General features: G+C 39.8%; 1 protein-coding gene across 2 annotated transcripts in view; it reads right to left on the reverse strand.

The window, feature by feature from the left end:
• Positions 1-3,490: 3,490 nt before the first annotated feature.
• The window catches only part of tnksa (tankyrase, TRF1-interacting ankyrin-related ADP-ribose polymerase a), a 77,564-nt gene continuing 55,475 nt past the window's right edge, over positions 3,491-25,579 (reverse strand). The window contains exons 15-29 of one of the 2 annotated variants that reach the window (XM_034123253.1): positions 21,680-21,825; positions 21,200-21,365; positions 16,466-16,685; positions 14,280-14,389; positions 12,658-12,846; positions 11,643-11,723; positions 10,908-11,088; positions 10,273-10,352; positions 8,469-8,589; positions 7,606-7,703; positions 6,676-6,750; positions 6,414-6,519; positions 5,014-5,200; positions 4,337-4,493; positions 3,491-3,720 (exon numbers count right to left, since the gene is read on the reverse strand). In XM_034123253.1, coding sequence (XP_033979144.1) covers positions 3,634-3,720; positions 4,337-4,493; positions 5,014-5,200; positions 6,414-6,519; positions 6,676-6,750; positions 7,606-7,703; positions 8,469-8,589; positions 10,273-10,352; positions 10,908-11,088; positions 11,643-11,723; positions 12,658-12,846; positions 14,280-14,389; positions 16,466-16,685; positions 21,200-21,365; positions 21,680-21,825 — 2,004 coding nt within the window. In that variant the 3' untranslated portion in view covers positions 3,491-3,633. Of the gene's footprint in view, positions 3,721-4,336; positions 4,494-5,013; positions 5,201-6,413; positions 6,520-6,675; positions 6,751-7,605; positions 7,704-8,468; positions 8,650-10,272; positions 10,353-10,907; positions 11,089-11,642; positions 11,724-12,657; positions 12,847-14,279; positions 14,390-16,465; positions 16,686-21,199; positions 21,366-21,679; positions 21,826-25,579 lie in introns of both variants that reach the window. The other variant, XM_034123252.1, reaches the window with a different exon arrangement.

A 25,579-nucleotide genomic window follows, 5' to 3' on the forward strand; every position in this document is an offset into this window, starting at 1 on the left:
TATTAAGATTTTCTTCTGTACAACAGTTAGAAGTGTATCCGTTACACATGTTAGCTGGTCAGCAGCTCTGTACAACCGTCTGTACAACAGGAAGTCAAACAGCACTGAAGAGGAAATGTGTTAATTAAACCGTTTGGTAGAAGGCAGGTCAGAAGAATAGGCATGGATTGATTGAACACACACGCTCGCTCGCACACACACACACACACCCCTCCAAAGTATTTACATCAAAAGGCTGACTGACCCTTGAGACCGAAGGAGACAAAGGCCAGCTCAAACACACGTCAAATAGTTATTACATAAAAAAAGTCTTTCAAAGGAAAAAGAACAATACATTTCAAATCATCTATAAAAGGCCCATCTGGAGTTAGTTTATGTACAGTCTCGTTTAAAACAAAGCCCACAGCTTTCTGCTAATAAATCCAAAGTGCTGCTGACCGTAATGAAGTCACACCGTAAACTCCAACAGTGACGCTTCCTGAAACCCTCGTCTTAGTGCTCTGATCAGGGACACAGCAAGTTTAAACATAAAAAGGAAAATATGTATGTTCAGTCTTGCAAAAACTTGCATTGTTTGTCGTTCACTAATTTAGAAATATAATCAGAACTTTAGATTTTAAGTTGTGTTGTGAAATGCCAGACAAAACCACTACCATGGTCAAATATAGTTTAAGTGCATGCTTTAACATCGGGCTTTGTAAACTGTCCCAGTGCTGCATCCGTCTTATTTTCACTGAAACTTTTTGCCATTATAGTTTCATTTCTTTTTTCAAATTGTCACATTAGTATTCAGTTGTTACTCCGTATTATTTCCCCATGAAAATAATAATTAAAAATGTTTGGATGAGCTTCAAATTCTCAATGTCATCAATCTGTGTTATTGGGATGAACCCTTGCTGTAGGCTGCAAACCTGAGGGGAAAAATGTCCCAATGTGAAAAGTGTTGGACAAAAAGCTTTAGTTTAATATTCTCATGAGCAACTGATTTGAGGTCAGATCCAGGAGATGTTAGACTTCACACTATATTCAATGTTCTTAACTCAGACCAACGTCATCTTTACCTTTTATTTTAAGTGCAAATCAGCTGAAATCTGACTCTTACTGACACTCTAATGCTAACGAATTCAGGATAAAAATAAAAGATCAGAGCAGCTTGGTCAGATTGAATAGCCCATCCCTCAACGATGTCTAAAAGTGTATTTCGTAATATCTGCTAGATCTGGATAAATCTATCATAGTACATTTCATAGCAATTTAAAGGCAATCTATCCATTCTCAAAAACTCTAAAGGCCTTTTTCCACACAGTTTCAAGGAATTTCAAAGACTCAGCACTGCTCGACTTGATGGAAATGTAAGAAACTCAACGTGTGATGTGCAGTGTCATTAATCCAACATTATAATCAACAGAAAAAAACATGGTCAGTAAAAAAAAAAGAAAGTTGAATGGTACAGTACGTAATGTGAGGACTTTGCTAATCTTGCTGTTATGAGGTTTTTTTCATACATGTTAGTGTGTCACTTTAAAATATTAGTACAAACAAAAATGTGAAATAATCTTTAGGTAAAACATATCTATTATCCTCTTTGTCAACCTGCAGCTCTGTGCTTACATATGTATCTTTTGAAGCCTGTAACCAGCCCGCTGAATGGCTTCCAAGATAGAAGAAATAATCAAGTAAAAGTAAAAAATGGAATAGTCTTCAGAAAAACACAAATAGCACTGTTTAGAAATGAATCCTTATAAACATGCCTTTGTGATATACATTATACTCAGAGGTGGGAAGTAACTAAGTAGATTTACTCAACTACTGTACTTAAATACAAGTTTGAGGTACTTTACTTATAAACTAGCTGCACCTTTACCAGCTTTGAAAACACAGTAATGCATCAATAATTATAATCAAAACATATTATATATATTATTCTGAAATGGGCCAATCTGCATAATGAGTACTTTTACTTTTGGTACTTTAAGTATATTTTGATGCCAGTACTTTTACTCGATTAACCTTTTAAATGAAGGAGTTTGATTTGTAACAGAGTATTCCTACACTCTGGTACTTCTACTTTTACTTAAGTACAAGATCTGAGTACTTATCCCACCTCTGAGTATACAGTGGTCTCCTCATAGTAATACTACAAGCCAGCAATTCCTCTGGTGCACCACTAGGGGGCAGTAACAGATGGAGAAGAACGTTTGTAAACACAAGGGTCCACGTGCGGAACATTAAAACAGCAAACAAAAAGAGATGTGGAAATGAGTGTGACTCGTATCATGTGAATGTTAAACTGCCAAGTTCAGGATTAATGACATGCTGGGGCTTCATAAAGTATTACGTCAAGTTGTTTTCTGAATTAAGCTCTGTAAAAATGTCTATTTAATGTGTTGGTAACAGTCAGAATCCTCACACCAAGGGAGAAGCTGTAACAAAAAAATGTCTGGACTTTGAATATTTGTATCTGTATTATTCAGTCATTGTGGCATAAAATATGAAATACTAGCTTGGATGATAAATATAGAGCTTGCTGTACGCAGTTAAATGACATTCCCCGACGATATCACTGGGTTTCAAATCATCTCAGTGTCACAGTGTGCTCGATTTGTTCCGGTGACAGACTGAGTTTTGAATGAGCTGTGCTGAAACAAGCAGCAACCGCCATGTTTAACAGCTAAATATAAGTATAAGATATCATGGAAAACACCATTTCTTTAGTCATTGAGATTAAGGCAGAGAAAGCAGGTATATCCAGGGCATATTTTCATGATTGACAGGTGTCACAACTTGGCTCTGCCCAAAATATGTCTTTATGGCCAAGTAAACATTTATTTAAAACAATCTTATTCTGTGTGGATTTGAGGTTTGGTCCCTGTGTGTGGACTGTAGTGGAAGGTCTGCAGTCTGTTCCTTATTGACTGCTGGGTATTTGTCCGCTGTAATCTCTCTTACGTCCCTCTGCTCACACTAGTTTTGTGATTTCTCCTTTGTTTAAAAGGAGACACAGAGAGCTGCCTCTTGTTTTCATGAACCCTAAATGGAGAGAATGTAACATCAAATGTGCTGGACCTGTTCCCTCGGCACGACAATGGCTGTTTTTCGGAAGGTGCCTCAGGCAGGTGTTTTGTTGCTGTGGATGATTCACAGAGTCGAAAGAGGACACAATATCAAAACAACACATTTACATTAACTGCGGGTAGATTACAGTGCAGCATCAGTGTTATGTTTTGCTGTGGACCGTGTCCTGGTGTAATTGCATTCTTAATTGTTTTGCGAATCCAGCTGCAGGCCTGCACATTTAAAAAAAGAAGCTCACTGGAAGAACTCCAGAAATGTTGAACAAACCATTTGCATTTTCTCCGGCAAAATTTGACCAAATCAATAAAAAAAAATCTGTTGCTTTCTGCTGCTTTGAACTGAGCACCCCAACATCCTGAAATCCTCTTCTCCTTGTAAGACACATCCGGGTCTGTTTCCAAAGGCTTTCTGATCTCTGACCTCTGCCCTGTCGCCCTCTCCCACCTCAAGGTCAACTCTGGAGACTTGAAATGTGTGTGTGAGGTTTGAAACCCCCTCCAGTTCAGTTCTAGTCCCTCAGAGAGTGGCTCTGGTCCGTTGCTTGCAGAGCTGAGACTTTTAGGACTTCTGCTCGGGGGGGGCCGCCGGGGCAGCAAGGCTCTCAGGCTTCACTATCTGGTAGGTGATCAAGTATTCTGGGTAAGCCTGTGGACAAAGACACATACCATCTCAGTAACACTTATAAAAAGTATAGTTTAATTATTTTTGAATGCTAAACTTGTACATACATCAATTACACAGAAAACGAAATAATTATTATAAATTAATTTTGAGGATTTTCAGTTTCCCTGGAAATAGAATTTTTTCGGATTTTTGTATGTTGCTCTATTTGAAGACTATTCCAGGAAATGTGATAGCAATGTTAAACTGTTATATATTTGAGACAAATGACAATTAAATCAAAGTGGTGCAGTCGATATGTATTGCTGTAGGCTGACATTTACAAGATGGTGTATACTGACATAATTGTTGTCACTATACTAAGAATCTTTGAGCATCAGGAAAAGCGCTTTCTAAAGATCTTGCATTATTATTATTATTGTATTTTAAAATATATAACAAAACGGTAAAATCTTGTAAGCTTGAATTAATCATACACCTTACTTCAGCCATCTAATCAAGAACTCATTCAAAAAACCATTGCAGATTTCAAGTGTTAAATAGTACCAGGTTAGGCACTCTTTCCTGCACCACTATATAGTCCACAGATTATTTAAACATTAAAATAAATATTTATTTCTGAAAAGAAGTGTGTACTGACCTGCTCCCCTCTGTAGATGACGTACTCTGCGTAGGCCAGTCCGTTGACGCTGGGTCTCCCGATCACTGAGTGGTGTCCGGGGGGGGCGTGGGCCATCTTCATGGCACTGAACTGGAGGAAGGACTTCCCCAGCGTCACTCTGCAGAACAGCATCTGCCTGAAATGCAAACACACAATATCAGGCTGTCAATGGGTAGCTCACATAAATACTGTCTGTTAAAATTCTAAAATCATAAAATTCCTGATTTCTTTGTTTCCCAATAAAATCATAAAATTCCTGATTTCTTTGTTTCCCAATGTACTATTATACATAATAATAGTACATTCTAGTTTTCATAGTACTTTGATTTAGCAATAAGTACAACATCATTTGATGTGCTGGGCTGTTTTGCACTACCAGGAAATGATAGAAGAGCAGATAGACATTTATCAAAATGTAAGCTTTGGAGAAAACAGCCAGGGAAAGAAAGCTTAATGTTGAGTCTCCCATTGTTCCTTTGTGCAATGCATTGTGGGACAATCTATCAAAAAAAGTTGAGTGGACTAAGTATGCATAGCCACATTTTTCAGTTAACTGGTCAATTAAGGATTTCATAATCAGACCCTGATTAGAGTTAGTTTGTATTGTGGAGTTGGGACACGGGTAATATTTCTTCTAAAGTAATGAGTCATCTCACCTGTGGCACACGTAGCAGGAGCGGTCTTTGTGGGTGGGACATCCCGTGCCTCCACCAATCCCATACACGTACTGGTTGCTCTTTGAGGAGTTCTCAGCAAAATAGATCCCGGCGCCAAACATGCCACCGATGTAGGCGTGTCGCTCATCAAAGCCCTTATGGATGATGGCATTGATGAAAGGGGAACCTGGCAGGAGAAGAGACACATAATAGGCCATAAAACGACAAAAACATGAAAGAAACTGCATGCTGGGGGCAGGGACGCTTCCTTTATGGCCATCTGGAAAACCTCCTTGTTTTAGCTGCCAATAGCATTTGAATTTGATTAAAACAAAGTGTCTCTCAACAGCTCTCTACCCCAGACTGTAAATCACAAATAAATAAAAGCTCAAGTTTAAAGGAAGCAGAGAAGGCAGAGAGATTGAGATACTGTTGAACTTAATGTTACTCTGGGAAATCCACGATCTGAGAGACTTTGAACATGGTGTGTCCGTTGGTGCTAGACGCACAATTTCAGGCATCAGTGAAGCCAGACGACTTCCTGGGATTTTCTTCTCTGCAGTGTTCAAAGTTTGAAAGGATCAGAACTCTGCTGCAGTCCAGAGGGATGTGTCCTGGCGGAGCTTTGTTGTTGGAAGTGGACATGGAGGATTAATAACCGGATGTCCTTTGCTGATAACATCAACAACAACAACACCGCTCCCGTGGATTCAATCACCTCGACGTCAGGGGGACGTCCCTGTCCTTTCTTGCCGAGTGTACCAATGTACCAAAATGGTTTAATGTACCGGCTATAAATGTTGTTGGATTTGTTCAAACTTTAAGTCAGCCTGTAAGTCTGAAAACATTGCAGCACGAAGCCAAGTTCATCTCAGAGCACTGGAGTGACTGAACGTTGGAGCAGAACACTATGCTGGGTTTTTCTTCTGTCAACTAAGACGAAGTGACTGAAGCTATAGAGATGTGATTACAACTTTATAAAGAGAAAAACACTACTTCCAAATTCAACATATTCTTATTTGTTTAAGATTTTGGTGCATTTTGAAAGCCTCTTTAAAAAAGCAGCAGAGAATCTTTGAGATATGGAGGACGTATCTCAAAGTAATTCTAGTTTTTTTCTGAGAGACAGATTCAAGAGAACAGGAACATGTATCATGCATTTGGCTCTCTAGCCTTTGGCTGCGTCACTATATTCCAAAGCGGTTAAACAGCTCTAGGGTATGAACACATGTTGACAAAGAAGATAACTTCATTAAATTGTATTTGAAAAGTAAATCAACAAGCTGTTGGATTCTCTAATATATAATATTAAAAGCAGTTCTGAAGAGGTGAGTTTTGATTTGTGATTTAGTGATATAGTTATAAAAACTCCACCCCCCTGAACTATAGTGTGTGTTTACCGTGAAAGAGCATCCGCTCGTTGTGATGGTTGTGATTCTCGTCTGCTATTTCCTTTTGTCTGTGTGAATATCTCTCCCGGAGCTTCTTATTCACCACCTTCTGAATCTGCAGTGAGGGAAATGAAAGGAGAAGCAGAGTTAGGGATGAAGAGTGAATTAAGTATTCAAATGGATTTTCAAAGACAACAACTTCCATCTTTGTAAGTTAATTAACTCCTGTGTAATGAAAATGGAAAACTGGTGTAGTGTTGTCAGTACCCACCTTAATGATGTTGTACCGGCTGAAGACCCCCCCCGCGTTGCCTCCGTCGCGATGCTCTCGGATAGTGCTCTGAAGCTGACGGGGAAACAGACAGGAGGCGATTAGAATACCTCAATTATGCAAAGCTTTTAAGGTTAAAATGGGAAATGTGTGGGATAAAACAAGCTGATGGGATGCAGTTTCATTGAGTGATTCATCGCTCTATGAGGACTCGTTCTCTACCTCTCTATCTGCAGTCTGGGAGTGTTTTTATAGTCCGAAAAATGATTATGCCCACCTCAGTTAGCAATTCAAACTGAGATTACCTTTTGAAAGTGTTCTGTTAACTCTGATGTTTTATTATTTATAGATGTATATCTGGTGTTTGAGCCATCACCGCCCTATTAGGTACGCCTAGCTGAAACTAATGCACACTTATTTATCCCAGGGAAAATTGGGTTATGTGACAGTTTATCCAATTTAGAATGAAATAAAATATGTATATAAACATAATAAATTAAATTAAGCGTCTAGATATACCGAGTTATACAATTATAAATATAGATATATTATATCTTGTATCCATCTTAAAACAGTGTTCATCAATCTTGAACAACACTGTTATAAACCCTGACAGAAATTATGAATAACTATAAAATACGATTTTCAATATACGCAGCGCTCAATTTATCATTATAAACAGACCAGATAGACCTCATGTCCTAATTACAGTTTAAATGACCTGTTAGCATCTGACGGTGCTCATTAATTTCACACACATTCAGAGTGATGTCTGCTGTCTACTTCAGTTACCGCTTTCATTGAGAGGGAAATGTAGTCAGAGGAGCAGGAGGTGACAACGTGTCCTTTACCAGAACTTCAATGACCAGACTGCTATAAACTCATGAATGTAGTGATGGAAACGCGTGTAGTTTGTGTGCGTGTTCGTACTTCTTCCTCCACAGACTGGAACTCCTTGTCGTCCGTTGCCAGGTCGATGAGCACGGTGCCCTGGCTGGAGCAGTGGAACGTCAGGTACGGGTTTGCACCTAAAATACACACATTTTAAAAAGGGGTGTTCAAATGAAGGATACAAAATGACACCACTTAAAACATTTCATTAACAACAGCTATACTTCCATAAATAACAAAAAGAGAGTGATGTATCGATGAAAAAATACAATTTGGGGTGTTTCTGTGCTGATCTGAGGCATGTTCACAATTGATCAGGAGAAGTGGCCTGAATATGTAGATGGAATTCATGTATTTGGTTAGTCACTATGTCACCATTGGTGATTGTGAACATGTGTGTATGTGTCACTGGGTAAATGATATCATCTGCATACCTGTTAATCCCAATGTGTAAAGTAATTTTACACATTTCATTTCTGTTGACTGCAATTGAAACGCGACGCAATCCAACCATAACTCAACCGTTACCGTCTATATTTTGGTTTGGCTACTACAAAAGTATCATCTATGCTATTTCCATGTACAATAAATGGAAAGGCGTGCAACTACGAACTATTGCCCTTTTGTTTGGATACGCCATCAGACAGACCTCCTTGCATTAGCCAATTGGATTTCCAGTATTGTCTGTTTTTATTTCAATACAGTGAATCTGATAAAGGAATAGATGTGTGTGTGTGTGTGTGTGTGTGTGTGTGTGTGTGTGTGTGTGTGTGTGTGTGTGTGTGTGTGTGTGTGTGTGTGTGTGTGTGTGTGTGTGTGTGTGTGTGTGTGTGTGTGTGTGTGTGTGTCTGTGTGTGTGTGTGTGTGTGTGTGTGTGTGTGTGTGTGTGTGTTTCTCCTGACCTTGCTGGCCTCCCAGCAGCCTCTCGATGCCCTTGATGAGTTTGTGTCTGTGACCGTAAGCGTTGATGCCAATCTCCTTCAGCTCCTCGTGACCCATGTCTGCCAGCACGTCCAGCGAAATCTGCCCGGAAACAACACACACCTCAGTCAGTCCGGCTTCTGGTTGTCTTTTGTCAAAAGACTGTAAATTGAAAGTAAGAAAAACATTTCATAATCATAGTGTCAGATAACTATTCAAACCATATTTCTGTTTATACATCTGTCAACTTAAATCAAATGTTTGTCACAACGGCAACGGCTTTAACTGTTCAGTGAGATTGCCAAAAATACAGAAAGTTTAAGGAGCTAAGACATATCAGAGAGACAATGGGCCATCAAATATGGATGAATATTCATGAGAGAAAGATAGAAGCAGCATGAAGAAAAGGTCAGTGAATGAACGGCAGTAATCAAACCATTGAAATGCAAATGGGGACGGTGAAGTTTTGCAAGTATTTTGAGGCGCTTTTAAACGCTGACCTTTACCTACGTTCCTCTGTGTAGCTGTGATTACTGTAATAGCTGTTTTTCATCATAGCTTAAATACTGCTGGGAGTTTACTGAGACTAAACAGAAACTTGGAAGTGTTCTGTTTTTCCTCAGTAAACTGATGGCAAAAACCTCAGTTTCACTTTTTAGAAATCACAGCCAAGAGATGAAACCTTTAGGGGGCCGTAACCTCTCACACCAATTTGAGTTCATCACCTTAAACAACAGAAAGTGAAACCTCCGCCTGGATCTCATTACTAGCTGACACTTAAAGCTGCCATCTCACACTTTCAACACAAAGGTTAAAAAGCAGCATCAGCACAAACTGCCACCAAGAATCTCCAGCTAAATAACTTCTTATATTGAGTTAGAATCGCTTCGTCTTGAAACATGATTACGTTCTCTTTGCATGAAGGGGCTCCAACTAGACTGTAATAAGAGAATCACTTTGTGTGGACAAGTGCTTTCTCCACAACAACAGAGAATCAGGGGCTTGGGGCTTTACACAGGGAACAGATGCAAGAGTAGAACCTTTTTCAATCATTACAGCTTAATGTTTCTGGGTTGACATGTTCCAAAGTGAAGTTTGATAGCATTGAAGTTAAATCTCTTGATGCTTTGTAAACTCTTCTGTATGAATCTGAGTTTTTGTTATTGGTGAGATTAAAAGGGTTTCCATTAATACCGATTAATCTCACTTTCTTTCTGTCTGTATTCTTCATATTTCTCCTCAAGCCTTTCTTGTTCTCTCCCCCCATCCATCTGTATCCTTCTTCTGTCTCTGTTGCTCCTCTGACATCCCCACTCTCAATTTTGACACAATTGACAGCTGAGTCCGATGGGATTATAATTTAGTTTGCAAGTATTTAGCGTTTAAACCATAATAATCCATTAAAGTGAAACTGTTGATGGCCCTAGATAGAATACAAAAAAGTAAAGGGATCACCAAAGTGATTACAGTTCATCCTAAGGGGAACATTGGTGTCTGAAACAGTTTTCATGGCAACCCATCTGCTGTTGAGATAACTCAGTCTGGACCAAAGTGGTGGACTGACAAAACCAAAGAAAACTGAGAAATGAGTTCAAACCAAGACCGAATAAGTATGTAACCCTGAAGCGAATGAACTACGAGAATACAAAACTATTTCCATTATAAAAAGACTTTGCTTGCAATCTCTCCTTGTAACTCTTTCCAACTTTCATCCTCTCCCGTTGTTCACACCTTGTGCTGTTCCCTCTCACTTTGATTCCCCCCCAAACACTTAAAAGGATGTACCTGTTCCCGCTGGAAGGTTTCTCTGAGGTGTTCCAGCCCGAGGCTCTTCAGGAACTGGTTGATGGTCATGTCGAGCAGAGCTGCAGAAACACATCAGCGTGGTTATCGGCTGTTACACAGTATTGTAGTAAATGTATCATTAAGTCTCATTTAAGTATTTCACTTCCTTCTCTGGTTTGATTTCCCTGCAGTTTGAATTCACATCTAGCTACTAATTCTCACTTCTTTAGAACAGACAGAAGGCTGTCTTTTCGACCATTGTTAGGATTGATATTAGGTTTGTAATTACCATGTATGCAAGTTTCAACCGTTTCAACACTTCCTGTAATGTAAATTGCCTTGCTGAGACCTTCCCTTTCCCTTTGTTTTGAGTGTATAAAGTGCTTGTATTTTCTGTTGTATATTGTCAGATCTAGTACTAACTTGCTGGTGTTAGACTCTGTCCTTTCAGCTGAAATAGATTCACTTTTTTGACTTTATTAAATAACAAAACTTTGCTTTAAACTTCTATTATTCGTTCATTTCTTAACCAACAGGTTGTTTTTGTGTCGAATTTCCTCCACGCACAGGTTGACTCAAAAACAGTTTTCATTAGAAGAGAACCAGACTTTGATTCAAGATGAAACTGTACATACTTTCTCCTTCCTTCCTGTCCGACCCAGACGCTCCATCAGCTGGTCCGGTGGCCCCGCCCACAGTGAGGTCACTGAGGGACGTGGTCAGGTTGTCGAGGCTGCTGGCAGCAGACAGGCAGGAGGGGGATGGAGACGGAGAGACGCCCCCTGCCGCACCTGCACCCCCCACACTAGCACTCACCTGAGAGAGGGAGAGGAGATTTGGTTAAATGGACCAATGGGTCAAATTGAATCACTAAACTCCTGTACTGACTGACTAACAGTTTACAACTCTTTACAGTGCAATCTCTACCAGTTCTTTCATTGTTTACAGCTCAACAGACATTTCATTTGTTACGGTACACATGACTTCATATTTAGATTTTCTATAATTCAAGTCATTTTTCATGCTAAAATGGCTAAAAACTCTTTATTCAGCCTCTTAAACAAATGAATACATCTAGAATACAATCAGCAGATGAATTGTTAATTAAAATAGCCATAGATGCACCCTTAGCTTTCAATTGAAAATATAATGTTTAATGCATTCAGTTGTTTTAAGCGTTAACACTTCTTACATTAATACAATGTCAATTCTCACACTTGCTTCAGCTTATTATAATAATGAGCGATTTAGCATCATTTCCACATACGTTAGCAGTTTTTTCTTACAGCTAACACATAATATGGCCACTACAAGATTAAGTGTCATCGAATAGCCCTTTGTCTGTACTCTATGTCAGTGTCCACACTCACCACAGTGGCCTGGGGCTTCAAACAGCTGGGCAGGGCATCGGGAGGCATGGCGTCAATCAACAACGCTCTGATGTCATCAGCCTGCGACAGACAAAGAGACAACAAAATTGTTAATAAACTCTATCCAGCTAAAACAAAGTATTCACTTCAATTTTAATGTAATATAATGTTTGTGTATGAACTGACAATAATGTGTAGCAAATATCTATCCTCCTAAAGTCTGCTGGTTACCCGGATGTCATGAATTGAGCAAGAGTGGGCTTTGTTTCGAATGAACTTCACTTCATATGTGGAGGAATTTGTTGCAATTTCTCACTGCCAAGTTGAGATGTGTTTGGACCGTTTATTAGTGCCTTGAGATAACTGCCAAGAAGAACAACAAAACGCCTCAAATGAACATGCACCACATGAATAGTGGGGGAACATGCCTGATTTAAAAACTGACCTGCTGTTCATTTCAAATCAAATTGCCTATTGTCAGCTCTTCAGTTAAATGCACTTCGAAGGAGCAGCTGGAATATTCCAGCTGTCCTTGGGAGTGAGGTTCAGTTTGACAGCCTATAAATGATCAGACTGTTCAGCACACTGCTACTTATGTGTTAAACAACATGGCTTGTTATTTATAGTCAACAATAAAACGCTACAAGCATGTTCTGTCCTCTAATCTGTAGATGCTTTGTGATAATATTAGCAGCATCACAAGTTGATCCTCCTGTAGACATCAGCAGGAGGGACGTGTTATTCCCTAGGGAACACCGGCAAACTATGGTACCTACTGTACAGGCAAGGAACCTTATTAGGAGGCTTATTAGGAAGCCTCATTAGGGAGCTAGAAGTTTTGACGCTACCTGTCCCACCCTTAAAACCCTTCTGTCTGATTAGTTTCTCATAACCAGTCAAACATCAGTTTTGCTAATGATATCGCCGTTGGCTGGCTCACAACAGGAATCAGGCGCCTAATGTGAAGAAATGAGGGCGGATTCTGGGTATGATTTCTTCTAAAAGTCTCTCATACCGTTGCTAAGTCGAGCGGCGTCTGCACCTCCTGGTTCTTCATGGTGGGGTCGGCTCCATGGGCCAGCAGCAGAGCGCAGAGCTGCGTCCGCCCCTTCTGCGCCGCCTCATGGAGGGGAGTGAACGCCCACTTGTCTGTGGCGTTGACGCAGGTGTTGAACTTGATCAGCAGGGCGGCGATATCCACGTGCTAGACAGAGGGGAGGAGGTAGAGGGGAGGAAGGAGGGGAGAAGAGGAGGAAAAGAGATTAGAAAATGAGAGCAGAAAGAATCGCAGGTGGTGGGAGGATGGAAGAGAGACAGCGGCAATAAAGGAAATGAATGAAGCCATGGTGTAAGAGTGCTATAAAAATCACCATCTACTTTTTATTTAAATGTGTGTGTGATTTGTCTGGAAGAGAAACTGTGAATTATTCATTTCATCATCATTCTTGTTTTCCCGCTAGTCTTTCCTTGCCTTCTCTTCCTGTTCTTTTTTTTCTCATTGTGTCTCCGGCTCATGTCTTAGCGTCAAACACAATGTAGCTTGTCTGGAGTACCAGCGGGGGATCCTAAAGAGAGAGTGTGTGTGTGTGTGTGTGTGTGTGTGTGTGTGTGTGTGTGTGTGTGTGTGTGTGTGTGTGTGTGTGTGTGTGTGTGTGTGTCCAAAACGCACAGCTCATCAAGTTTTTATTCATGACTCTTACAGGAGCAGGATGCTGTTATGCTATAAGCAAAATGTGACTGAGAGGCAACCAAGGACAACAGATGGAGGAAAAACTACTTACATGGATTTTTAAGAATGATGTCATAAGGTTAATGATAAATATATAAATTGGGAAGTAGGGCGGAATTAATATGGTTCTTACCATCCCACGTAAACAGAAACAAATATCTGCAGGCATTAACTGAGCTGTGAACAGCAAGACGCTTTCAGTCTTCATCAGCACTAAGTAAGCAACAATATTCCACATTTGGGATATGCATCCTACATGAAACAATAGATTTAAAGTCTCAAATAATAAATAACAAATGTTGCTTTGACAGTTGGCAAACTTTACGATGTTTATCTAAGTCAATTCATTCTCCCAGTGTTTTTTATTTAGCAGTTATCCCCAAAAAATTATTGCCAAACTACGTTGCCAAAGCCCAAGAGGATGTCGTCAAATTGCTAGTTTTGTCATAAAAAGATCACCAGACACAACTTGGAACCAAAAAACTGGAACCAGTGAATATTTGGCTTTCTTGGTATTTTTTTATCAATTACGTGATCATACAAATTGTTAAGTAAAAGCCTAATTTGTCTCAGCACTTAATGGAACAGTTAATACTTTTATTGGATACGAGTTGCACCAGACAACAAGTATGTGAGCAGCACGGTCCTCAAGACTGCAGTGTTGCCAAATAACGTGTGTGTGTGTGTGTGTGTGTGTGTGTGTGTGTGTGTGTGTGTGTGTGTGTGTGTGTGTGTGTGTGTGTGTGTGTGTGTGTGTGTGTGTGTGTGTGTGTGTGTGTGTGTGTGTGTGTGTGTGTGTGTGTGTGTGTGTGTGTGTGTGTGTGTGTGTGTGTGTGTGTGTGTGTGTGTGTGTGTGTGTGTGTGTGTGTGTGTGTGTGTGTGTGTGTGTGTGTGTGTGTGTGTCTCACCCCGTATGAAGCAGCATTGTGTAAAGGTATGAGCCCTCCTTTGTCCTGTGCATTCACATCGGCTCCATGTTCCAGCAGGTACTCTGCTACCTCCAGGTTATTATAGCCCGCTGCACAGTAGAGAGATAGTCAGATAAATAAGGGAAAAGGAGAAACAAAATAAAGTCAGGTAAGGAGAGAGGAGGAAAGACAGTGTCAGCCTACATAAGCTGCAGCATGACAGCCTATAATCATCTTTTCCTTTTACAAGCAAGGCAGAGGGTGCGTGGGTGTGTGTCTAAATGGTCAGAGCTGTGAAGAAGAAAAAAGACCTTCAAAGTGTTTTTCTGCAGTTTCTTAACTTTAAAAATGCCAATCGTGCAGCAAAAATAGTTCCGTATTAAGATCTACTTGTATCATCACACACACTAGGTTAGTAATGAAACGCTTTATAAATATAGAGTCTAGAAACACAGGAACAGATTTTGTATGGATTATATGAAGAAACAATGCAGGCAGAGGCATTTACCTTCACCCCTGACAACCACGGTTTAATTCCAACATTATGATAACACGTTAATCACTGGGTCGTGACTTTATTTAAGATTAAGAGACCATAGTTTAGCCTAACCTTAAGCGAGCTCTCACAACATTACTTTGTAATCTCCCCATCGTGTCAGAGTGTGTGCCCGATGTTTTATGGCGGTCTCGATAAGTAAATGTACCAAGCACAAAGATAAAAATATACTATCTAAATATTGCCACTCCCTGACATTTAAAGGTGCGGTTCAAAGACATTTCTGTCTTATGTTTATGCGGAGTGGTGTTATCTCTGAAGCTTATCACGATTACAGAACCTGAATAAATCCTGTGTGTGTGTGTGTGTGTGTGTGTGTGTGTGTGTGTGTGTGTGTGTGTGTGTGTGTGTGTGTGTGTGCGCGTGCGCGTGTGCGTGTGCGTGCACCTTAGAAGACCCACAGTATCTCTGCTTTCAGGGTTTAAAACTTCATCAAGTTTGTGTGAGATCCAAGGTCGTTATATAGAGTACGCTATAGCTACTAGTTTTATGTCACCATAAAAACAACAACACATTGCCCTCATCCCTGCCTCCCCTCACTGCTCCCGGTGCATTTAACTACTTATTTTAAGATCTTGCAGATTGCTTTAGAGGCACTGCGTGGTCAGGCTCCCAGGTATATTTTTGAGATGCTGAACCCCTTTGTTTGGTTTGGTTTCTTTTAGCAGAGTGTACCGTTTCACTGTTTTTCTATGTGGTTTTAACTGATAAATACTGTAAAAAACCTATAGAAACTATGTCTATCTGTAACATGAATTACCTTTATTTATTTGTTAAAGATTAAAGGGGCCCTATTATGCTTATTTTCAAGTTCATATTTATATGTAGTGCCTCTACTGTGACATGTTTACATGCTTTCATCTTCAAAAGCTCTTTATTTTTCTCATACTGCCTGTGCTGCAGCACCTCTTTTCACCCTCTGTCTGAAACCAGAACCCACTCTGGTCAGCTCTGTTGTGACTTTTGAACCGCTTAGAGATATCCCACCCCTTAGCCTATCAGATACAATGTGCTGCCAGTAGAAGCGCGAGTGTCACATAGTGATGTTACTGAAGTAAATAAAGGAGTCCAATGAGGATGGGATTTTAGCCTTTGCAGACCATTTACATGCACACAAACCTATATAACACACTTCGAGAGGGAAAACCAAAAAAAGCATAAAAGGGCCTCTTTAAAAAGGAACCAATCAGCTACCTTTTTCATGGATGTCATGCCACGTAAAAAATGACATAAACCGGTGTGTTTTTTTAAACACCATGAGGGTTTTCACTTGGTTTCCCCATACAATAACACCAGTAAAATAAGTGATTTATGTGTAATAAAAATGATAATGAAATTGCTCAGTTTTCCAGTCTGCCTGTCAGTGAACACGCTGTTTCTACCCTGAACACTTCAGATGTCTGGGGGTTTACTACCTTGTTCTTGGCACTACACTAGGCACAAATCCCAGGAGACTCTGTGACCAGAAGATATGTTCAAATTTGCTTGAATCCTACAAACTTCAGCCAATCAGTAACAACAAACCTGGCTTTAATCCTTTATTTAGCCTCCAACGTAACATGCCAACTTATTAGAATGATCTGTGAATGTGTGCGCAGCTTTTTATTTGATGTCTCTTCATGTGAATTACCTGCGAGGTGCAGAGGTGTGGAGTTGCGTCCCTGCGTGTCCCGACAGTTGATGTTGTCGGGGCTGCAGAGCTTCTGCACCCGGGCCAGGCAGCCTTTCTTGGCGGCGTCCAGCAGTGCGGCGTCCCCTCGCAGCAGGTCCTGGATGTCCGTGTCCCCGTCCTTCACCAGGTCCAGAGGCGTGTTCCCATCTCGGTTCTTCTTGGTGGGATCTGCTCCGTGCTGCAGGCCAAAACAGAAAAGGAAGAAACAAAGATTTTCTTTAAAAAAAAGGTAAATGTTTTATCAACCGTAAGTCCTTGCTTGCACACTAAAATATTTATGGCAGACAGTGTTTTCAATCAAAAAGCATAAATGTTCCTGTCATGACAAAGACAAAATGGCTTAATGTTGGTACAAAATAGGCGTGTTGCAATATAGTAGCATGGACAAAAACCTCATGTTTATAATGAACATTAGAATGAGTGTGATATATTTTCCAAAAAAGGGACAAAAGGCACAATAATCTAATCCCAATTATATCCTTATTGTAAATCATTTAGCCACCCTACTCCTGGTACAGAATATAAACTGTCATCAACGTTCCCAAAACAAAAACATCAGTCCCCTAAATCCCTTACTGTTTGAATCCCAGAGGAACTTTTATATTTGACAAGCAAAAAATGATGACAAGCGAGGGGAGGATGAAGGTAATTCGCGGGAGAGAGGGAGATAGAGGGGTGAGCACAGGACACCCAGCGAAGTAGAAAACACACACCCTGGAGACGGGCTGGAAAGAAAAACATTTTCATCGTTCAATGCCTAGGTGACACTTTCACTTGTCATTTCATTTCAAGTTTTGTAAAACCCCTCATTAAAACTTGATGTTGTGAGACCACTCCCCCGGGTATCCACTGCTGTCCTGAAACTGTCCGTTAAACATCTGTCGCTGCTGTATTCCCGTTAAAAAACTTTTTGAACCTATCCCTCCTCTGATTTGTCTGCCCTACTTTTTTTATTATCCCTTTGCTGCTGCTGTAATCATATTCTCACTGTAATTTATTCACACTCCAGGAAAGTGAGAATAGAGACCCATTCAAGTCATAATTGGGGACATTAACATATAAACACATGTCGCTTTTGTGAGTCTTTCGATGGATTCCGCCTATATTCAGTTCATGAAAGATTTCCCATTTACAGAAGTGAATACTTTTGCAACCTTTGAGCTCTTTGAACAATTATCTTGCTCAGAAAAGCTGATGCATTTATTATTTTTGATTTGCGCACAAATAAGATGGGAATGCATCTCCCAAAAATGATCATTTGTATATCCATTAGTCACCCACTGTTGCCTTGAATTTGCATGAATCCACGGGTAACGAAGAATCCAAAAAAGGAGTAAGTAAATGATGACCCAACAACAGCAATACAAATTCAAATCATCCAGTTTTTTCTAGAAAAATATCGTATGAGGGCGCTGATCTTGTATATACAATTCTCGTGAGAACGCCCGTATACAAGATGGCGGCGCGGACGTTAAACAACGAGGCGTCGGAGCTCCATAAAAACAAAGCTGTCTATACCGTCTGACGGACTACATTTTCATATTTCTTTAGTTATAATACCGTTTTCGAGGAACAAAAATATTGTTTTCTGGCATCACTTTAAAATGTAATGGGGAAAATCAGCATTTTGGTTCGAGGGCGCACGCCAAAAGTAAGAGGGCACAGCGCCCGTTACCCAGTTAAGACCAAACCCCTATAATCCAAGTGTCATATATCAAGTTACGTGATCTAGATAATTGAAGAAAATATGCTTTTTTGCTATGATGTACTATTTAAATCATTTATCCACTTCCTTCAATTCAGTTTTTGGATTCTTTGTTCATCGTGGAGGCATTCGAGAAATACACAAGGTGAGTAACTTATAGACAGATGATAACTTTTGGAGGAATTGTATTTCTACAGTCATGCTTGTGGCTCGTTTAGGCTGTACTAACATTTGCTAATTAGCGCTAAACCCAAAATTGAGCTGAGTCTGAGAGCAATGCCATATTTATCTTTAGAATATTGTACAACAACAAGAAAGACAAAATCTTGGACGCCTTTAGCCATTAAGATTCACAATCTGGGCACCATGAGTGGCTGTACCAAATGTCACGGCATTCCAGCCAATAGTTGTTCAGATATTTCAGTTTGGACCCTCTCTAGAGCCACACTGCTAGCATGGTCACAAACTCACACATATATGGGGGTTTATTGTGAACAGTGACATCCATAATAAAAAGAAAGCCAAAAAGGAAAATGTCACACAGCTTGCCTGAAGGTCGGTCTCTTGCAAGACGATGACACATCACACCCAGATCACAAGTCATGGGAGTTCACACGTTTCAAGCCAAGTGCTAACAAAGCAGATTCTCCTTTAATTGGAGGAGAAACGCATTATGTTCCTCAACTTCTCTCCCAACAAAAGAAATGCTAATACGTGTTTTGTGCATCACAAAATCCCCGCTGAAAATCACATCACTTGGAGCTAATTTTATTCCGAGCACAGATCCTACACAGAAAGGGGACAATAGGAAGTTGACAACAAACAGAGCAGACAAAAGAAAACCTATTGCTGAACTCAGGAATAGTTTATCCAAAAAAGAGAGAACAGTTGTATCCCGGGGGCCGCGGCAGATTAACTCCTATGTGGGGGATTCTGTGTATGTGTGTGTTAAGAGGGGAAATGAGGGCGCTGCCAAGCTCAAGCTTACTTTAGGATTTTCCAAGCAGAGTGGAAAAATGCCAAACCTTCCCACCACCTTGAAGAATCGATCGTCTGTATGTGTGTTTCTAACCTCTGCCTCCAGACCTCAGATCAGAGCGGCCTGAGGGAGCTGCTGTATCTCTGAAGTCAACGGCTGTTTGGAGAGCACTTACTGGGAGGTAGCAGCACTCCAGGGTCACACACTGACACTGAGGTCACACCAGACGGGAACTCAAAATCACTCGCTATAGATAAATAAGAGATTTTGTGAAATGAACATGAACGAAGCTGCTGAGGCGGATTGTGCTACTGGAGGATTTGCTGAATTAGCTACAAAATCATCTCATTGTTGCAATTTAGAAACTACAGGTAGGTGTAGTTGATAACCCTAACCCCTAACCCTAATGAAAGGCCATCATAAATCTTAGAAAGTCTTTAGAACAGCCCTAATGCTTCATGTTTTTACATAAATGTTGGGCCAACTTTTGAATAAACGATGCGAAAATTGGCAAAAGATTAGGCGAATGGCGGTTGTTTTTCGATTAACTACTATTAAGGTATTAATAGGACTTGGTGAAGCGAGATTTAAAGTAGATAGCGACAATTGTCCAGTTTGAAAACCCTTATACCATCGCAGCAGAAGTGGACACAACAAGATAACCGCCAGATGGACCTAAAACTGTTTTGATTTAGCTGCTAATCTGGTCTCTTCAGGGTAGCAAAAGCTTTTGTATACATCACGTTTATTTCCTTAAGCACCATTATGCTTTTTTGGGGTTTTCCCTCTCCTGTAGTGTGTTATATAGGTTTGTGTGCATGTAAATGGTCTGCAAAGGCTCAAATCCCTTCAGAGGGTTGAGCATAATAGGGCCCCTTTAATTTGTTTCTCCTTTACCAAATGTAATTTTGCTAATCATTTTTACATCAACTATTTTAACAAGATTGTTTTTGCGATATTTCTAAAATGTTTTGTCATTTCCACTCAGGTTTCAGAAGAACAGACTGCAATGAGCTGAACTGATGGAATTCCGTGTGTTAATTTGTCCTCGCTCCACACAGATCCCAGTTGTTTTTCTTCTGCTTCAGGTTTTTAAGTCATGACCTATTTGATAAGTCTTTTTTCCATTTCACTTGAAAACCACTTTCCTCCCCAAAGAGCTGTCACCTTCCTTAACACGGCCCACTCCACTCAACCATATCTGTCATTCCAGCAACTCCAAACCCCCCCACCCCCCTGCATCCCCACACTGTCACTTTGTCACCACCAGCACTGCTCAACTGCACTTATCCCCCCCGATTAGTAATTGCTGCTGCAGTGAACTGTTGGGTGCAGCACTTTAGTTTGTCCGTCTGACCTTACTGATCTCTTCTCTGGCTGCACCGCCTCACTGCTGATCTCTCTCTGTTTCATGTCCTATCCATATGAGCAATAGTTTCTAAATCTATTTAACACAACTCCAATTCTGTAGTATTGTTTTGGCCACTCTTTTCTCCCATTCTGTTAGTTTGATTTTCCTTAATGCGTCCAACAGATCGCTCCCAGTTTCCTCTCTTTGTGTTGCAACAGTAAAGTAATCCATTGGATAAAAATGTTGAAGCAGCACATTTTCCCTGCAGTTGATGTTCGTCTCAGTTTGCTGTGTGTTGATCTAATAATAATTTATGCGCCTCCATATGGCAACAACAGTGTGGGGGTGTTGCTTTGTCTGGAGGTGTTTGTGATGGAAAATAAAGCTGTAAAACTGCAACATTTCACAAGCCTTGTAGTCTGATTGGTTAGAATAAACTCCCAGAGAGCATGGCAAATCATGCCTTTTAGCAAATACCGCCAATTTAAGGACTGTAATGACTGTTATTCCACACATTTTATTCATCACTTGTCTGATTTTCATAGAAGTGGCTGCCACTGGGTATCCAAAGAATAGTTGATTATGCTTCAGTTAATTGATATTCATTTGTTTCACTGAGAGTTTGTAAGGCTTTCGGAAAGGAAAGTGCATGCTAACCTTCAGCAGCAGTTTGCAGATCTCGTATTTGCCTTTGGCGGCGGCTTCGTGGAGCGGCGTGAACTTCCACAAGTCGGCCACGTTGACCGAGGCTCCGTGTCTGACCAGCAGCTCGGCCACCTCGTAGTGACCGTACGAACAGGCGTTATGGAGGGGGACCAGGCCTCTGTAGAGAAATGAATAACTTTCATCACTTATCAGGATTTAAAGGTCACCTATTATACTGTTTTTCATCAATATATTATAGGTCTCAGATAAATACAAAACATGTCTCTGAAGTGTTTGGCTCCAAATACCAAACAGATCACCCATTGTAGCATCCCATAATCCCCTCTTTTTCAGCCCTGTTACAAAATGGCTGATGTGAAAAAGTGGATTTTGCATAATAGGTGACCTTTAAATGAGCAATTTACACGTGTATACATGCAAAAACGGCCTGTTAATTCGGCCAAAATTCAATCATAACATGAAGAATCTTACCCTTTGTCCTTGGCATGCACGTCTGCCCCGTGCTGCAGCAGGTACTCCACCACAGACACTCGGTTGTAGCCGGCAGCGAAGTGAAGGGGAGTGGAGTGTCTTCCCTCCAGATCTCTGCAGTTCACATTCTGAGCCGTGCACAACGACTGGAGAGAGACAGAGACGAAGAGGGACGATTAACATGAATATCTGTTTCTTAAAGTGAGAGAGACGATCAACCAAGGAGCCATGAAGACAGAGATCTATGATCCTCCCGTCAGCATAACCACTCACGTAGAACATTATTGCTTCTATTATTCAGCTTTAAAGGACAAAGTAAGATTAGAACTAAAGATAAGATCAGTTCAAGAGCTTCTCATCAAGGACAGTAATATTTTATGTTCAAGTGCAATAACACCGCTTTCTGACTGAAGGTGAATGATGAGTCGTAATAAATAATAAAGCTTCTGGTAGGAAATGGCCTTGAAATATGCAGCAATAGTCTTTCACATTTTCCTATTTTATCAAAAGGTAGGTCAGTGGGTGTCATACACTGTACAGATTGTAAAGCCATTAAGGCACATTAATGATTTGTGATATTAGGCTACACAAATAAAAATTGACTTTGAAAAAAACTCGTTATGGCTGAATTTAGTCCGTTTTTTCAGCTGGGACCAAAGCTCCTGACTTTAGCGAGGTTCACATATATTTCTCCAGAACTAAAGACCCATTAGCCTTTGCTGTGCTTTGCAATTCATGCCAATTAGCAAATGAGCATGCTTACACACTATAATAAGAACATGAACATTGTACTTTCATAGTAATAGTGAGCATGTTGGGAGGATGAGGACAATTTATCAGTCTCTAGTAGGGCTGTGCAATTAATCGTTTTTTAATCGCAATTACGATTTTGGCCTGCCACAATTACGAAAACAACATAATCGGAAAAAACGATTATTTTGCTTATTAGGTTGTGACAGTGCACTGCAAAATATTTGATCTAATTTATTTTATAGTCTAATTTATTTATCATATGTATATATGTTTATTAGCTTGTTGAAGTGCGCTCCAAAATATTTGTTGATCTTTTTTTATTGGTATTTATTATTTTTGATATTATTTATTTAAATGTAAATATAAATGTATCATTTATTTTATTTATTGGTTTTTCAGTTGAATTATACGTTCAGGGTAATCAACAGTTAAACAGATACTGTTCAAATTATTATTTTAATTTGTTTTAAAGTTCAATAAATTGACGTTTTCAAAGTCAATGAATAATCGTATTTAATAATCGTGATATCAATTATTGACCAAAATAATCGTGATTATGATTTTTGCCATAATCGCACAGCCCTAGTCTCTAGACTCAAAAGTGTACATCACCCTTTGTATTATTTCCTAGAAAAACATAAACGACGAACCAAAACCAACATTAAACAAAACAAACGGTGCTTCTGAGAGAGCAAGACACTGTTCCTGTATTTATAATGAAAGGTATGTCCGTGAAATGAAATAGGTTTGAGACAAAAAAAAGGTTTCAGGAAACAACAGCCGCAATATTGAAGTTATTAGGTGAAGTTAATACATGTCTGCTGCCCTGCTGTTCAAAGGAAATAACACTACTTTCCTCTTTGCTGTTATTTCAGACCTAATAACACAGTTCAGTACAAGGAGAGCACACAGTGGGAAATGTGTTTTAAAGTTTCTTTCAGCCACGCTCTCGGAACATAATGTACAGAAAATAATATGAAACCCTGCTGCTGGCAGACATATTCCTCAATCTCTATTATCCCTCACTTCAACTGCCATCAAGCCTGTGTTCATGATAGCCATGGAATAAAAACGTTAAAGACTGTAGCCTGAGCCATGGTAAGAGGAATTGCTGAAAAATGAGGGTATATACAGTTTATATATATATATGTTTTTTCTTTTGTAGTTCTTTACTTTGCTTTTTTATTGTAGTGTACTTCTATGCGTCAAGTAGTTAAGTTTAAGTTAAGTACTTTAGTTTAAGTGCTGTCAAGACAGTTTATGTCTTTGGTAGTTAATTATCTTATTTAGCAGTGATGTAATGTTCATTTTTGTTGTCATTGTTTTGTGTGTGCTTGTAAATGTGGAAATATTATTAAAAGGCAATAAAACATTGAGAGACATTTTAATTCTGCAATAAATAAAAATCATGTCATCAGTTAAGTTTGAACCTGGCTGGTAACAATGTAATTCAAGTTTATGCTAGAGCAACTGAATGTTTGCTACTAGGATAATACACACATTTTATATTCATTATAGAGGGACCCACAATCTGTATTCAGCCTACATGAACATTTCTCTGTCCAAATGATTGTGTTCCCTTTCACAATCCTAATGTACCAATGCACAGAAAGAGGATTCTTTATGTGGCAACACCATCGGTAATAACGAAGCAGAGCTGAATGATTTGTTCAATAGTTCTGTATATTGATCAAATGGAAATCACTGGACAACTGGATATTTTTGCTATATCATTGAGGAACAGGTTACATTCAGGGTTGAGTTATAACCAGTATTCTACACTGGAAATATATTTCCTGTTGTTACTAACACTCTCCAACTTTTCCTTAACATTACATTTTACATTCAATTTTCTCATTTTTGAAATGATGCCGTGCATAAATGAGTTATGATGAAGGCTATGTGTGTCTTCCTTTAGAGGAGGTTAAGCAAAGTGCATATATATAGAACGCCTATTAATGGCTTAGTTGTCTGAGAGAGGGCATTAGTTTCGAATAACATTTTCGGCCAACTAAGAAATAAGAATAATTTTCACTCTATTTTAGCTCCGTTTTTGAGGCGTTTTAGCTTATTCAAAATGTTACTCCTTTTAAAAATATCTCAGAACACAGTAAACGTAGCTTTGTTTTCTATAATGTGGAGTCATTCTAACAAGATTCTTACATTTATAAAACGGTATTTACTGCTTTAAATGCAGTAGAATATGCCCCTGCTTTTCGACCTGTGGTCTAAAAGGTGAACATTTATCCAACAGTCACAGTCTGGACCTCCACTACGTTAGAACAGATGACAGGAATCAGCCGAGAAACGGTGCAAAGTGCTACTCTTCCTCCGTCAATCAGAAGCTCAGCCAGACAGTTAACCCTAAGTCTGTGTGTGTGTGCGAGTGTGTGTACTTCCACTGACAGAAAGCCAGACCAGCGCACATTGTCTGCTCTGCTACGATTCCCTGCCCACCTGCCAGAGCCTCACCCTCCAGACGCTGACAGGCCCTCTTCATCTGGAGAACCCCATCACTGTGTGTCTCGGCGGGGGAAAGACACAACGATTTTCACTCCTCACCAAATACTTCTGTCAAATACTTTGCCGGATCTCACCGGGTCCTGACATTTGGTGGGTGGTTTTATCCGAAGCATATTACGGAGCATGACAAGCGCCCACACTTTTAACACAAGTGGGCCCGCTGGCAATTCAAAGCGGCTAACAGCGGCTATGATTATACTGAGAGCCGTGTTAGGACATTTTATACGAAGGTTGGCCTTTTGAAAAAAACAAAGGCTTTGCAATTTGACCGAGATCAATATGGACAAAAAACACAAAGACATGAACAGGAAACATTTGATTCAAGTAGAACAATATCCACCTGACATTTAACAAAATCACTGCGACCAGACTCCATAAAAGCAACATGAGCAGCCGCAAAGGTGAGGTCATTTTGTTACATTTTGAATTAAAAAGATAAAATGTGTGTCATTAACTCAAAATGTCACTGACAAAATCATGTTTTTAATTTGTTTTCCTTCATGATTTCTGCGGTGTATCACTGCTTCACACAGGAATGAACATTCTTTATAACAGATTTAATGTAATTATTGAAAATAATTGTATATATTTATTATGTTTTTCTTCACTGGACCCATCAAGTGT

This window comes from Trematomus bernacchii, unplaced genomic scaffold (assembly GCF_902827165.1).
Source record: "Trematomus bernacchii unplaced genomic scaffold, fTreBer1.1, whole genome shotgun sequence".
NCBI classification, from domain to species: Eukaryota; Metazoa; Chordata; class Actinopteri; order Perciformes; family Nototheniidae; genus Trematomus; species Trematomus bernacchii.